The sequence below is a fragment of the Mobula birostris genome, chromosome 4 (assembly GCF_030028105.1).
Source record: "Mobula birostris isolate sMobBir1 chromosome 4, sMobBir1.hap1, whole genome shotgun sequence".
In the NCBI taxonomy this organism is placed as follows: Eukaryota; Metazoa; Chordata; class Chondrichthyes; order Myliobatiformes; family Myliobatidae; genus Mobula; species Mobula birostris.
The window spans coordinates 18,685,916-18,701,593 of NC_092373.1; the positions used below are offsets into that span (position 1 = coordinate 18,685,916).

Consider the following 15,678-nt stretch of genomic DNA (forward strand, 5'->3'; position numbering starts at 1 on the left):
AGATGTTGCTGTTCTGACATCATCCCTGTTAGTGTCTCCTTCCAATCAACTTTAGCCAGCTCCCTCTCATGCCTCTGTAATTTTCTTTACTTCACTGTAATACTGATACATCTGACATTATCTTCTCCCCCTCAAACTGCAGGGTGAATATATTATGATCACTGCCTCCCAAGGCTTCCATTACCTTAAGCTTCCTAATCAAATCTGGTTCAGTACACAATACCCAATACAAAATTATCTTTCCCTGCTTGAAATCAGTGACAAATAACATGCAAAAAAATGCTATGAAACGCAATCTTACAGGCACTCTACAAACTCCCCCTCTTGGGATCCAGCACCAACCCGATTTTCCCAATCTACTCGCACAGTGAAATCCCCATCACTATCATAACATTGCCCTTATTACATCCATTTTCAATTTCCCTTTGAAATTTATATCCCACATCCTGGGTACTGTTCAGGGCCTGATATACTTCCATCAAGTTTTCATCCTTGCTGTTTCTTAACTCTACCCACAAGGATTCTACATCATCCAATCCTATGTCACCCCATTCTTAGGACTTGATTTCATTTTTCCCAACAGAGCCACCCCACCCTCTCTGCATTCATGCCCGTCCTTTCAATACAGTATGTATCCTTGGATGTTAAGCTGCCAAGTATGATCTTCCTTCAGCCACAACTCAGTGATGCCCACATTATCATACCATCAGGGACAATAAACTAAAACAATGAGACTTTATAACAAGTGATTATATATTTTTTTAAAATGCAAAAAACATATTGCCGGAGGAATTTAGAAGATTAAGAAGGATCTGTGGCACGAGAGAGGGTTTTCTGGCTCTGGAGTGAAAGCCTGTTCAGGGGTCAACATACTGTATTCAGACTGCGGGGCCAGGGGTACAGTACTATATTGAATCAAAGCACGTTTGTTGTCATTTGCAAACGTGCCAAGAGGTACGGGCACAATGAGAAACTTCCAGCAGCAACACGGGTGCGTAGGCAAATTCGACGACAACACAGCACAGGTTGTATATCAATTATACAAGACGGTGAAAATAAACAATAATGTTTTGCGTGGTAATGCAAGAGGTGGGGGTTCGTGGTCTTCCGTTGGCTGAGGTAGGATTAGGATTGTGCAGGTCGGCTCAGGAACTTAGTTGTTGGAAAGTCGCTGTTCCTAAAGCCGGCGGTGTAGAACTTATTTATTCAGAGTCGCGCAGAAACCCAACTATTTGTTTAATTGATTTAGCAATATGGTGCGGAGTAGGCCTGTCGAGCCGCGCCAGCCCTGATTAACGCTAACCTAACCATGGGTCAATCACCACAAATTAAACTACCCAGTAGGTCTCTGGAATGCGGGAGGAAACCCGTGCAAACTAATCCTAACCCGAACCCGTGCCCCGAGCTGCAATAGCATCACACTAACCCCGCCGCTACCGTGGCACCACGTACCTGCTGTACCCCTGAGGGAAGAGCTTGGCCCGTGCAATGGAGGGCCTTGATCATGGATTTCGTCATGTTGAGGCAGTGCCACAGGTGGATGGTGTTCATGGTGGGGAATGTGTAAATGTGGGGGGAGAGGGGGGAGAGTACAAGGTGGCTGCTGATAGATGAAACTGGGAGAGGGGGGAAGGGGGAAGTCAAGAGCTGGGAGGTTGATTGGTGAAAGAGATAAAGGGCTAAAGAAGGGGGAATCTGATAGGAGAGGACAGAAAATTATGGAAGAAAGGGAAGGGGTAGGAGCACCAGAGGGAGGTGATGGACAGGTAAGGAGATGAGATGAGAGAGGGAATCGGAAATGGGGGAAATGGGGGAAGGAGGGGGCAATCTCCAGAAGTTCAAGAAATCAGTGTTCATGCCATCAGGTTGGAGACTACCCAGGCGGAGTACAGGGTGGTGCTCCTCCAACCAGAGTGTGGCCTCATCACGGCAGTAGAAGAGGCTGCAGACTGACACGTCAGAATGGGAATGGGAAGTGGGATTGAAATGGGTGGCCACCAGGAGATCCCACTTTTTCTGGCAGAGGTAGGTGCTCAGCAAAGCAGTCTCCTAATCTATGTTGGGTCTCACAGATATACAGGAGGGCATCCCCATTCCTGATTCCTTCTGTCATCTTGTCTGCTCATAACCTCCCTCTTGTTCCCCTCCCCTGATCCCTTTCTTCCATGGTCTTCTACCCTCTCCTATCAGAGTTCCCTTTCTCCAGCCAACCAATCAACTTCCCAACTCTTCACTTTGCTCCCTCCCCCATCTCCTGGTTTCATCTATCACCTACCACCTTGTACTTCTTCTCCCGCTCCCCCCCTTCCCCCACTCCTTCCAGTCCTGAAGAAGGCTTTCAGCCCAAAACATCAACCGTTTACTCTTTTCCATAGATGCTGCCTGGCCTGCTGATTTCCCCCAGCATTTTGTGTGTGTTGCTTGGATTTCCAGCATCAACAGATTTTCCTGTGATGGATAAGCTCTGTGCATGTTCCCCGCAGCCTCCTGTAATTGTGTGCAGTGGAATTGCTGTACCAGGCCGAGATGCAATCAGTCAGAATAGGATCATAAGGCATAGGAGCAGATTTAAGCCATTTGGCCCATTGAGTCTGCCCCACCATTCCATCATGGCTGATTCAATTTTCCCTTTCAACTCCATTCTCCTGCCTTCTCCCTGTAACCTTTAACACCCTTACTAATCAAGAATCTATTAGAATCAGGTTTATTATCACCAGCATATGTCATGAAATTTGCTAACTTAGCAGTAGCAGTTCAATGCAATACATAATATAGAAAAAATAATAAAATCAATTACAGTATACATATATTGAATAGATTAAAAATCATGCAAAAACAAATGTATTTAAAAAGTGCAGTAGTATTCACAGGTTCAATGTCCATTTAGGAATCGGATGACAGAGGGGAAGAAGCTGTTCCTGAATCACTGAGTGTGTGCCCTCAGGCTTCTGTACCTCCTACCTGATGGTAACAGTGAGAAAAGGGCATGCCCTGGGTGCTGGAGGTCCTTAATAATGGATGCTGCTTTTCTGAGACTCCGCTCCTTGAAGATGTTCCAGGTACTTTTTAGGCTAGTACCCAAGATGGAGCCGACTAAATTTACAAACCTCTGCAGCTTCATTTGGTCCAGTGCAGTAGCTCCCTCCACCCCCCCATACCAAATAGTGATGCAGCCTGTCAGAATGCTCTCCACCGTACACCTATAGAAGTTTGAGTATTTTTGCTGTCATACCAAATCTCTTCAAACTCCTAATGAAGTATAGCCACTGTCTTGCCTTCTTTATAACTGCATCGATACGTTGGGGCCAGGTTAGGTCCTCAGATCTTGACACCCAGGAACTTGAAACTGCTCACTCTCTCCACTTCTGATCCCTCTTTGAGGATTGGTATGTGTTCCTTTGTCTTACCCTTCCTGAAGTCCACAATCAGCTCTTTCGTCTTACTGATGTTGAGTGCCAGGTTGTTGCCGTATCACCACTCCACTAGTTGGCATATCTCGCTCCTGTACGCTCTCATCTCCATCTGAGATTCTACCAACAATGGTTTTATCATCAGCAAATTTATAGATGGTATTTGAGCTGTGCCTAGCAACACAGTCATGGGTGTAGAGAGTAGAGCAGTGGTCTAAGCACACACCCCTGAGGTGCACCAGTGTTGATCGTCAGTGAGGAGGAGATATTATCACCAATCCGCACAGATTGTGGTCTTCCAGTTAGGAAGTCGAGAATCCAATTACAGAGGGAGATACAGAGGCCCAGGTTCTGTAACTTAAACTTCACAATATTTAAATCAACCTCTTTTAAATATATCTAATGATTCGGCCTCCACAGCCTCTGGTTAAAGAAATGCACCCTCATCTCTGTTCTAAATGGATATTCTTGTATACTTAGGCTAGATCCCCTTCTGGTCCTAGATTCCCTCTATTGAAACATCCTCGCCACCTCCACTTCTTCTAGGTCTTTCCACAGATGCTGCTAAGTATTTCCACCTTTTTTTTTGTCTCCTATTACTGTTCAACATTGAGACTAGTTCAGCCGAATACCGAGAATCTGAATTGGAGCAAACAGGAAGCGATTGCCCGCAATTCTCACATGCAGGGCTCCCCATCTATTGGCGCATGCGCGGGATTGGCAACGTTCTGAAAATGTAACCACTCGGTACCCGGGTGCCATGGCAACGGGTGGCAACACTCGATGGAGGCGCGGTCGCCGCGCAGCCGTCTCTCGCAGTTTGCACAGAGAAAGTGAGAGGGGGAGCTGAATGCAGACCCGACAGAAACGTTGTTCCCCCCACTAATATTAAAATTCACTGCGTCTGGCCAGCAGTGCACCATGAACGAGGGCCAGGATGATCTGGAGAGCCAGGCCCGGCAGCGGAGATCAGGTAAAGCATCCGAATAAATACTGGGGCCTCTTCCCAGAGTGGTCTCTGTCCTTACAACAATTGAATAAGAATCCCGAAGCAAGATACTCTAAAAACATACAAGGCAAAATCTAAATTGTATCAAATTGTTCTCAAATTGGACGTATTATAGCGTAGTTAAGAAAACAATTTAAAAGCAAATACAATGTTCGTTCACCTGAAAGCTTAACTCTCACTTCACACTACTGTACTACTGTTTCGAGCCTGTTGTTATTAGAAACAGACCAACAAACCGTGCAAGTGTTTATTCTTCATTCCGTCTCCCCCTCCTAAAGTAACCAACGGCTTGGGGAGTAGGGTGGATTGTTAATAGGTCAGCTCGGATGTTCGCTCAGCACTGAATCTGCGGGATAAAAACTTTTCCCGCAGCAGCCCTTGTGAACGTGGAGCACCATGCCAAGTGAAATCAGCGGAAGGAACACAGCATCCCAAACCTGACTCCACCTGCGGGTATCACGGAGCTCTCACATAGGATCACTCGAGAATCTTAAGAATTAGGCTATTGTCATACGGGGGGCGATGGGAATGGACCCAAATGCAAGACACAGACACTGAAGTACTAGGAACAGGACTAGGTTTGTCAAGAAAGCAAGGGAAGAAACGACATTGACACAAGCCCTGGACGAGACTAGGATTCAGGGCCTGGGCTAGGACTTGGGCTAGAAGCACGGGACCCGGACGTGGAACTCAGAACTCCGGAACCAGAGCCTGGACAAGGACCCGGAACCTGGGTCTTGGTTGGGACTCGGAACCGGAACCCGGGTCTAGGCTAGAACTCGGGAGTAGGATCTTGGCAAGGACAGGACGTGGCTACAGGACAGGACGAGGAATCTCCAGCACTGGGCTGGGTGAGGAACCGGAACTAGATGAGGACACGAAGCTCAGATTTGGACAGGGCTGGAACACGGCGCCTTAGACGTGGACTGGACGAGGTACTCCAGGGCAGGAATTGGCTCTTGGACTCGGCTTGGTAAGGCTCTTGGGTACGGAGCAGGGACTCTTCCTTGGACACTTGCCGAGGTAAACTGCAAAGGGACTCCTGGACTGGATGAGAACACGAAGCCTTGACTTGGACAGGACTGGAACACGGCACCTGGAACTTGGAATACAGAACACTGAGCCGGGACCCCTCCTTGGGAACAGGACCTAGGGCTGGGACTCTTCTTTGACACAGACACTAAACACAGGGACACAAAGAGACAGTTCCAAACTCAACAATAGATAGTTCCTTATCTTGGCATGGCGAGGCTCCGGTCTCACTCCGGCGGTTGAACTAGACAGTGATATAGGCAAGGACGCAGGCAAGGTAGCAGGTAAAGGTAACAGACGAAGTAACTGTTGAGATAAACTGCCAAAGTAACTGCCAGGGATTCAGTGGGGAGGGGAAAGAAGCAGGCCAGCAGGGGAATCCTGCATTTGAGAGGTATTTATGTACCAGCCTAAAATGAGAATCAGGTGCCTCAATTAAGGCACCCAATGGAACAAGGGAAAACAGGAAAACCGGGAATAAGGAATCAACAGACCGGAATGCAGACTTCACGGACTGGACCATGACAGCCATTTGGCCCATCAAGTTTGCTTGCCATTCTATCGTGGCTGATTTTTTTCACTCAACCTGTTCTCCTGCCTTCTCCCGTAATCTCTGACGCCCTTACTAATCAAGAACCTATCAGTCTCCGCTTTAAATATATCCAATGACTTGGCCTCCACAGGTGTCTGTAGCAATGAATTCCACAAATTCACCACCCTCTGGCTAAAGAAATTCCTCCTCATCTCTGTCCTAAGGAGACGCACTTCTATTCTGAGACTGGGTCCTCTGGTCCAAGACTTCCCCGGTATATGAAACATCCACTCCTATCTCGGCCTTAATATATTCGGTAGGTTTTAATGAGAGTCCCCTCCATGTTCTTCTCAACGTGGGGTCCTTGGTTAACGGTAGAGGTCCATGGCATAAAAAAGGGTGGGAACCCTGTTCTAAATTCCAGCAGGTTACAGGCCCGGAGCCATCAAATGCTCCTCTACATTAACCCTTTCATTCCTGGACTCATGGACCTCCTTTGGACCCTCTCCAGCACCAGCACATCCTTTCTCAGAAAAGCTGCTCATGAGGCTCCAAGTGCGGACTGATCAATGAACCCTTGCTTTGAAACTCTGGTCGTCTCGAAATGAATGTTAACCAGCAGAACCGGGCTATCTTCAACCTTGCAGTGGGTACAGGGTGGGGAAAGGAGGAGATGGTTGAAACGAAACACAGAATAATTATTTGTAATTCCCAGTGGGAATTGTAAGGAATAAAATGCAAATACAATGAATATCTGAAATTGTTCATCTTAATGTTGACTCCAGAATGCTACAGTGTGCCTTGTAAAAAGCTCGTGCCCTTTTCCTTGAGCTTAACTAATGATTTTTTAAATCACCTTTTAGCACTAAGCATAAGATTGAAGTGGACATGGAGATGGACCCTTACTTCCCAGTCTAGGGTTCGAACCTGCGCTCACTATCACTGAGTTTAAAAAGCGTAATTACGCTGATGTGGCAAGGACCTCGTCCCTGAATTTTCATGCCTTTCTCATTCTCAAAACAGCTCATTTCTCCCCTCTCTAGGCTCCTCGCATACTTCAGGCACTTTAGACCCAGGTACTGCAAGCAGTTTGAGCCAAGAGGAATCGTCGACTGACTGTGATCCCTGTGATGAAAATGACTACCACAGCAGGTGGTGTTACTTTGGTATTCAAATTAAAACTTAGACCGAAAGACCTAAAAATTTGTGCTGGACCAAGTGGGAGAAATCAGCATCAGAATCAGGTTTATTATGATTGATATACAGTACCGCGTAAAAGTCTTGGCCACATTATATACATATATTTAGGGTGCCTAAGACTTTTGCATAGTACTGTATTTGTCAACATAGAGAGGAGAGCAAGTTTGTAAATCTGACGGAAGCAAAGGATGTTGGATGGAGCACCATGGGAAGAGTAAGAGGCAGGTGGCAGAGAAGGGGTGCTAGGATGGTTGGGGGGGTGTGGACACAGCCAGCCCTGAGACACCAAACAAGGTCATTTGATTCCAAACAACTGGTTTATTGATCATTACAGAATGTCTCTCTGATGCTTCCTGCTCCCTCCCCTTTCACTTCCCTTGATCTCCCCTCTCCTTGCACCCTTCCCACTCTCAGTCCGCCATAAAGATCTATATCAGAACCAGGTTTATCATCACTCACATATGTCACAAAATTTTTTATCCTGCAGTAGCAATACAGTGCAATGCATAAAATTATTACAATACAGTGCAATGGTCATAGGCACCCTAGCTATATATATGTGCCCAAGACTTTTGCATAGAACTGTATGCCGTGAAATATCTTGTTTACCAGCAGCACCACAGTTTAATACATAAAAATTAGTATAAGTTACAATAAGGAATATTTTAAAAAGTAAATAGTGCAAAAAGAGAGCAAACGTAGTGAGGTGCAGTTGATTGGTTCAGAAATCTAATGGCAGAGGGGAAGAAGCTGTTTCTAAGATGTTGAGTGTGTGTCTTCAGGCTCCTATACCTCCTCCCTGATGGTAGTTATGAGAAGAGATAGTAACGTCCTGGAAGGTGAGAGTCCTTCATGATGGATGCCGCCTTCTGAGGCATCAGCTTTTGAAGACGTCCTTGACGGTGAGGAGACTAGTGCCCATGATGGAGCTGCCTGAGGCTACAGCCCTCTGATTCTGTGCGTTGACGCCTCCATATCAGAAAGTGATGCAGCCATTCAGAATGCTCTCCACGGTACGTCTGTAGAAATTTGCTTGTCTTTAGGGACATACCGTCTCCTCAAACTCCTAATGAAATATAGCCGCTAAACTGTAGCTCCTTGTAATTGCATTGATATGTTGGGCCTAGGATAGACCTTTAGAGATGTTGGCACCCAGCAGCTTGAACCGCTGATCCCTCGTTGAGGACTGGTACGTGTTCTCTAAACTTCCCCTTTCTGAAGTCCACACTCGGTTCCTTGGGTCTTGCTGCTGTTGACTGCAAGGTCGTCGTGATTGCACTCAATCAGCTGATCTACTTCATTCCTGTACGCCTCCTCGTCACCATCTGAGATTGTGCCATTGGCGAATTTGAAGATGGCGTTGGAGCTGTTCCTGGCCACGCAGACAAGAGTAGAGTATCAAGCTCAACGTGCATCCTTGAGCGCAGGATAATTCTTAATTAGTCTCAGTGATGCATTAATCCCTGACCCAAGGAGATTTATTGCAATTGAAGCACAATCTTCTGACATGTGATAATTTTTGTATTATAGGACTGCAGTGAGCAATTAACACAAGATCCATTAAACATTCAGATGCTGATAAAACTGCCATGTCATTTTTCTGCTTTTACTGTCAGATCTTCAGCTGCCCCCCTCCCCCAGCTGACCTATATAATTTACATTTGTAGAATTGGGTTAGTGACTGGTGATTCAAGAGTGGTGTGTGCCTGGAATGTGCTGCCCGGGTGATGTAGAAGCAGGTACATTGCGGACTTTTAGTTAGACACATGAATGTAAGAGATTCGTTTAGTTGGCCACGTGATTACTAATTTAATTAGCTTGGCACCACTCTCTGGGCTGATGGCGCAGTTCCTGGGCTGTGCTCTCTATTAATAATTAAAATACAAAGTAAGACATGAAATGCAGGAGGGCAATCAAGATCTGTTCACGAATCAAGGCAAACTATGCGGTGTTTAGACTGCCTGTCCTCAGCAGAGCAGCTTCAATGAGGTTATCTCATTATACGAGGAGTGGCCTGATTTCTAGAAATTTCTGTAAGTAGAAAGGGGTTTATAGAAGCCACAAATTTACAGACGTTGCCCCCCAAGTCAAAGGAGGAAATTTTTTGCTGAGTTGTCCAAAAATTGTTAATAATTATAATTCTACCATTAGCGGCGGACCAATCGATTCGAAGAGAGAGTGAGCTTTGCACAGGTTGGGGAGGAGAGTTTAAAAAAGGAGCGTCTCACGGGGCTTGGCACATTAGAATAGTGGGTATGACTGCGAGGCCAGTTTTCTGTTCTGGGTGTCAGATGTGGGATGTCTGGGAGACTTCCAGCCTCCATGATGGTCACATCTGTGCCAGGTACATTGAGTTCAGGACCTGGAGCTGCAGGTCGATGACCTTCAGCTTGTTAGGGAAAGTGAAGCAGTGATAGGCAGTAGCTACAGGAGTGGGTGACCATCAGGAAAGGGAAGGGAGGGTGTCAGGTAGTGAAGAGCACCCCTGTGGCTGTCCCCCTTAATAATAAGTACTCCATTTTCCGGGGGGGGGGGCGGGAATGACCTACTGGGGGAAGCAACAGTGGCCGTGCCTCTGGCCCGTGTGGCTCGGAAGGGTAGGGAACGGAAGAGGAGGCAGTGGTAATAGGGGACTCTGTAGTTAGGGGGACAGAGAGGTGATTCTGTGGACACAAAAAAGAAACAAAGATGGTAGTTTGCCTCCCAGGTGCCAGGGTTCATGATATTTCTGGGCACATGCACAATATCCTGAAATGAGAGGGTGAGCAGCCAGAGGTTGTGGTACATATTGGTACCAACGACATACATAGGAAGAAGGAGGAGGTCCTGAAAGCAGAATAGAGGGAGTTAGGAAGGAAGCTGAGAAGCAGGACCTCAAAGGTAGTAATCTTGGGATTGCTGCCTGTGCCACACGACACTGAGTATAGGAATAGAATAAGGTGGAGGATAAATGCGTGGCTGAAGGATTGGAGCAGGGAGCAAGGATTCAGAATTTTGGATCATTGGGACCTCTTCTGGGGCAGGTGTGACCTGTACAAATAGGACGGGTTGCACTTGAATCCGAGGGGGGCCAATATCCCGGCAGGGAGGTTTACTAATGCTGTTGGAGAGGGTTAACTAGATTTGCAGAGGGGTTGGGAACCGAAGTGACGAGGCAGAGGATGAGGAGGCTGGAGCTTGTAGGGAGTTTGTGAGGAAGGATAGGTAGATGGTAGAGCAAAGATGCACTCAGCCTGATGGTTTGAGATGTGTCTATTTTAATGCAAGGAGTATCATAAACTAGGTGGATGAACTTAGAGCATGGATCAATATGTGGAACTGTGGCATTGTGGCCATTACAGAGACTTGGATGTCTCAGGAGCAGGAATGGCTGCTGAGTGTGCCAGGTTTTAGGTGTTGCAAAAGGAACAGAGAGCGAAAAGAGATGGGAGTGTAGCATTGCTAATCAGGGATAGTGTTACGGCTGCAGAAAAGGAGGAAGTCGTGGAGGGATGGTGTACTGAGTCAGTGCGTGTGGAAGTCAGAAACGGGAAGGGGGCAATAACTCTACTGGGTGTATTTTTATAGACCTGCCCCCCCCAATAGTAACAGGGACATTGAGGTGTATATAAGGAGGCAGATTCTGGAACAGTGCAATAATAATAGGGTTGTTGTGATGGAAGATTTTAACTTTCCAAATATTGATTGGCATCTCCTCAGAGCAAGCGGTTTAGATGGGGTGGAGTTTGTTTGGTGTTCTGACGCAATATGTAGGTAACTCAACGAGAGGAGAGGCTGTACTTGATCTGATATTGGGAAATAAGCCTGGTCAGGTGTCAGATCTCTCGGTGGGAGAGCATTTTGGAGATAGTGACCACAACTCTTTCTGCTTCACCATAGCGCTGGAGAGGGATAGGAGCAGACAATTTGGGAAAACGTTTAATTGGGGTAGGGGAAAATATGATGTTGTTAGGGAGGAACTTGGGAGCACATGTTCTCAGGGAAATGCACTGAAGAAACGTGGTAAATGTTCAGGGAATATTTGCATGGTGCTTTGCATAGGTATGTTACGTTGAGGCAGGGAAAGGCTGGTAGGGTTAAAGAACCATGGTGTACAAAGGATGTAGAAAATTCAGTTAAGCAGAAATGAAAAGCTTACGAAAGTTTCAAGAAACCAGGTGCTGACGGGGCTCTAGAAAATTACAAGTTTGCTGGGAAGGAGTTTAAGAATGGAATTAGGAGAGCCAGAAGGGGCCATGAGAAGGCCTTGGTGAGCAGGATTAAGGGAAACCCCAAAGCATTCTACAGGTATGTGAAGAGCAAGAGGATGAGCCGTTTAAAAATAGGACCCATCGGGTACGATAGTGGAAATGTGTGCATGGAGTCGGAGGAGGTAGCGGAGGTACTTAATGAATACTTTGCTTCAGTACTCACCAGGGAAAAAGACCTTGCCAATTGTGGGGATGACTTACAGCGGACTGAAACGCTTGAGCATAGAGACATTAAGAAAGAGGATGTGCTGGAGCTTTTAAAAAGCTTTAAATTAGGTAAGTCACTGGGAGCAGATGAGATATACCCCAAGCTACTGTGGGAAGCGAGGGAAGACATTGCTGAGCTTCTTGCAATGATCTTTGCATCATGACTAGGGACGGGAGAAGTACTGCAGGATTGGAGGGTTGCAAATGTTGTTCCCTTGTTCGAGAAAGAGAGTAGAGATAACCCAGGAAATTATAGACCAGTGAGTCTGACTTCAGTGGTGGGCAAGTTGTTAGAGAAGATCCTGAGAGGCAGGTTTATGAGCATTTGGAGAGACATAATCTGATTGGGGATGGTCAGCATGGCTTTGTCAGGGACAGGTCATGCCTTACAAGCCTGATTGAATTCTTTGAGAATGTAACAAAACATGTTGATGAAGGTAGAGCAGTGGATGTAGTGTATATGGATTTCAGTAAGGCATTTGATAAGGTTCCCCGTGCAAGGCTCCTGCAGAAAGTAAGGAGGCATGGGATCCAAGGAGACTTTGCTTTGTGGATCCAGTATTGGCTGGCCAACAGAAGGCAAAGGGTGGCAGTAGATGGTTCATATTCTACATGGAGGTCGGTGACCAGTGGTGTTCTGCAGGGATCTGTTTTGGGACCCCACCTTTTTGTGATTATTATAAATGACCTGGATGAAGAAGTAGAAGGGTGGTTAGTAAGTTTGCTGATGACACAAAGATTGGGGGTGTTCTGGACAGTCTGGAGGGTTGTCAGAGGTTACAGCGGGATATTGATAGAATGCAGAACTGGGCTGAGTAGTGGCAGATAGACTTCAACCCAGATAAGTGTGAAGTGGTTCATTTTGATAGGTCAAATTTGAGGACTGAGTGTAATATTAATGGTAAGACACTTGGCATTGTGGAGCATCCGAGTGATCTTGAGATCCGTATCCATAGGACACGCAAAGCTGCTGCGCTGGTTGACAGTGTTGTTGAGAAGGCGTATGGTGTGTTGGCCTTCATCAACCGTGGGATTGAGTTCAAGAGCCGTGAGGTAACGTTACAGCTATATAAGACCTGGGTCAGACCCCACTTGGAGTATTGTGTTCAGTTCCGGTCACCTCACTACAGGAAGGATGTGGGTACTATAGGGAGAGTGCAGAGGAGTTTTACAACGATATTGCCTGGATTGGAGGATGTACCTTATGAGAATAGTTTGAGTGAACTTGGCCTTTTCTCCTTGGAGCGATGAAGGATGAGAGGTGACCTGATCGAGGTGTATAAGCTGATGAGGGGCATTGATTGTGTGGATAGCCAGAGGTTTTTTTCCAGGACTGAAGTAGCTAACACGAGGGGGTATAGTTTTAAGGTGCTTGGAAGTAGGTACAGAGGAGATGTCAGGGGTAAGTTTTCACACAGAGAGTGATGAATGCGTGGAATGGGCTGCCAGCGACGGTGGTGGAGGCAGATACAATGGGGTCTTTTAAGAGCCTCTTAGATAGGTACACGGAGCTTAGAAAAATAGGTGATACGCTAGGGAAATTCTCAGCAGTTTCTAGAGTAGGTTGCATGGTCGGCACGACTTTGTGGGCCAAAGGGCCTGTAATGTGCTGTAGATTTCTATGTTCTATAAGTGGATTTCAAAAGAGATAAGGGAAACTGTAAAGTACGGCAAAATAAGTTTCCAAACTGGCTGTCAGAGTCATTGAGACACATTGGGAATCCAGGCCCTTCGGCCCACAAAATCCATCCTGACCATCAACCACCCATGCACGCTATTCCCATTTTTTCTCTCCTCAGATTGCCATCAACTCCCTCAAGATTCTACAACTCACTAGGGGCAATCTACAGCAGTCAAATAATCCACTATCCTGTATGTCTTTCGGATGTGGAAAGAAACTGGAACACATGTTCTATTTTATTTACCTTTTCAGTACTTATTGTTTACCAGTTAGATTGTTGTTTTTGCAATGTTAGCCTCTGCACTTCAGCCTGCCATGTATACTCAATGGTACCTCATGTACCTCATAAAGTGGCCACTGAGTGTACATTCGAGGTCTTCTGCTGTTGTAGCCCATCTACTTCAAGGTTCAATGTGCTGTGAATTCAGAAATGCCCTTCGGCACACCACTGTAATTACATGTGGTAATCGGAGTTACTGTCACCTTCCTGTCAGCTTGAACCAGTCTGGCCATTCTTCTCTGACCTCTCTGATTAACAAGGTGCTTTCACTCAGAACTACTGCTGCAGTGGTTGCTTTTTGCACCATTCTCTGTAAACTCCAGAGACTGTTGTGCATGGAAATCCCAGGGGATCAGTTTCTGAGATACTCAAACCACCCTGTCTGGCACCAACAATCATTCCACGGTCAAAGTCATTTAGATCACATTTCTTCCCCATTCTGATGTTTGGTTGAACAGCAACTGAACCTCTTGACCATGTCTGCATACATAGGATCAGAAAATGTAGAATCATTGTGGGTAGAGTTAAGAAAATGCAAGGTAAAAAGAGTCTGATGGGAGTTATGGTCAGGCATCTAAACAGTAGCCACAATGTGGGATACAAATTACAACCGGGGATAGAAAAGGCAATATTATGATAGTCAAGGGAGTTTTCAATATGCAGGTAGATCAGGAAAATCGAATTGGTGCTGGATCCCAAGAGAGGGAATTTGTAAAATGTCTATCAGAGGGTATTTTAGAGCAGATTGTGGTTGAACCCACTAGGAAATAACAAATCTAGATTGGGTGTTAGGTAATAACCCAGATTTGATTAAGGAGCTTAAAGTAAAGGCACCCTCAGGAGGCAGTGATCTTAATATAGACCTCACCCTGCTATTTGAGAAATAGAAGCTGAAGTCAGAAGTGTTTGTATTTCATTTGAGTAAGGGGAATTACAGAGGTATGAGAGAGGAACTTGCCAAAGTTGACTGGATAGGGACACTATCAGGGATCATGGTAGAACAGCAATGGCTGAAGTTTCTGGGAACAATTCAGAAGGTGCAGGATAGATACATCCCGAAGATGAAGAAATATTCTGAAGGGAGGATGAGGCAACTGCGGCTGACAAGGGAAGTCAAAGTCAGCATAAAAGCAAAAGGGGACATAATATAGTAAAATTAGTGGGAAGTTAAAGGATTAGAAAGCTTTAAAAAATCAACAGAAAGTAACTAACAAGCTATAAGGAAAGAAGAGATGAAATATGAAGGGAAGCTAGCCAATAATACAGAAGAGGATACATAAAGTTTTTTTCAGATATACTGTATAAGGAATAAAAGGGAGGCAAGAGAATATATTGGACCGCTGTAAAATGACTCTGAGGAGGTAGTAATGGGGGCAAATAAATGTCAGACAAACTTAATAAGTATTTTGTGTCAGTCTTCACTGTGGAAGACAATAGTAGTTTGCCAGAAATTTGAGCGTCTCAGGGGGCAGAATGAGTGTAGTAGCTCTTTCTAAGGAGAAGTTGCTTGGAAAACTGGAAGGTCTGAATGAGGTAAGTCAGCTGGACTAGATGGACTTTATAGCAGTAGCTGAAGAGATTGTGGAGGCATTAGTAATGATCTTTCCAGAGCTAGATTCTGGAATGGTTCTGGAGGACTGGAAAGTTGCATATGTTACTCCACTCTTTAAGAAGGGAGAGAGGCAGAAGAAAGAAAATTATAGGCCAGTTAGCCTGATTTCAGTGGCTGGGAAGATGTTGGAGTCAATTATTCAGGATGAGGTTTTGGGGTACTTGGAGGCGCTGACAAAATGGGCCAAAGACAGCATGGTTTCCTCAAGGGGAAGTCTTGCCTGACAAATCTGTTGGAATACTTTGAGGAAATAACAAGCAGGATAGACAAAGGGGAGTCAGTGGATCGTGTATACTTGGATTTTCAGAAGGACTTTGACAAGGTGATGCACGTGAGGCTGCTTAACAAGAAAAGAGCCCATGGTGTTACAGGAAAGATATGAGCATGGATAGAATCACAAACACGAGATCTGCAGGTGCTGGAGATCCAAAACAATACACACAGAATGCTGGAGGAACTGAGCAG

The 15,678-nt window shown here is 45.8% G+C and overlaps 1 protein-coding gene across 4 annotated transcripts in view; it reads left to right on the forward strand.

The window, feature by feature from the left end:
• Positions 1-4,172: 4,172 nt before the first annotated feature.
• Positions 4,173-15,678, forward strand: part of LOC140195857 (glutamate-rich protein 6-like) — a 69,889-nt gene continuing 58,383 nt past the window's right edge. Inside the window, exons 1-2 of one of the 4 annotated variants that reach the window (XM_072254496.1) lie at positions 4,173-4,383; positions 7,027-7,135. In XM_072254496.1, the coding sequence (XP_072110597.1) occupies positions 4,332-4,383; positions 7,027-7,135 (161 nt within the window). In that variant the 5' untranslated portion in view covers positions 4,173-4,331. Of the gene's footprint in view, positions 4,384-7,026; positions 7,136-15,678 lie in introns of those variants that run through there. The other 3 variants (XM_072254498.1, XM_072254499.1, XM_072254497.1) reach the window with 3 other exon arrangements.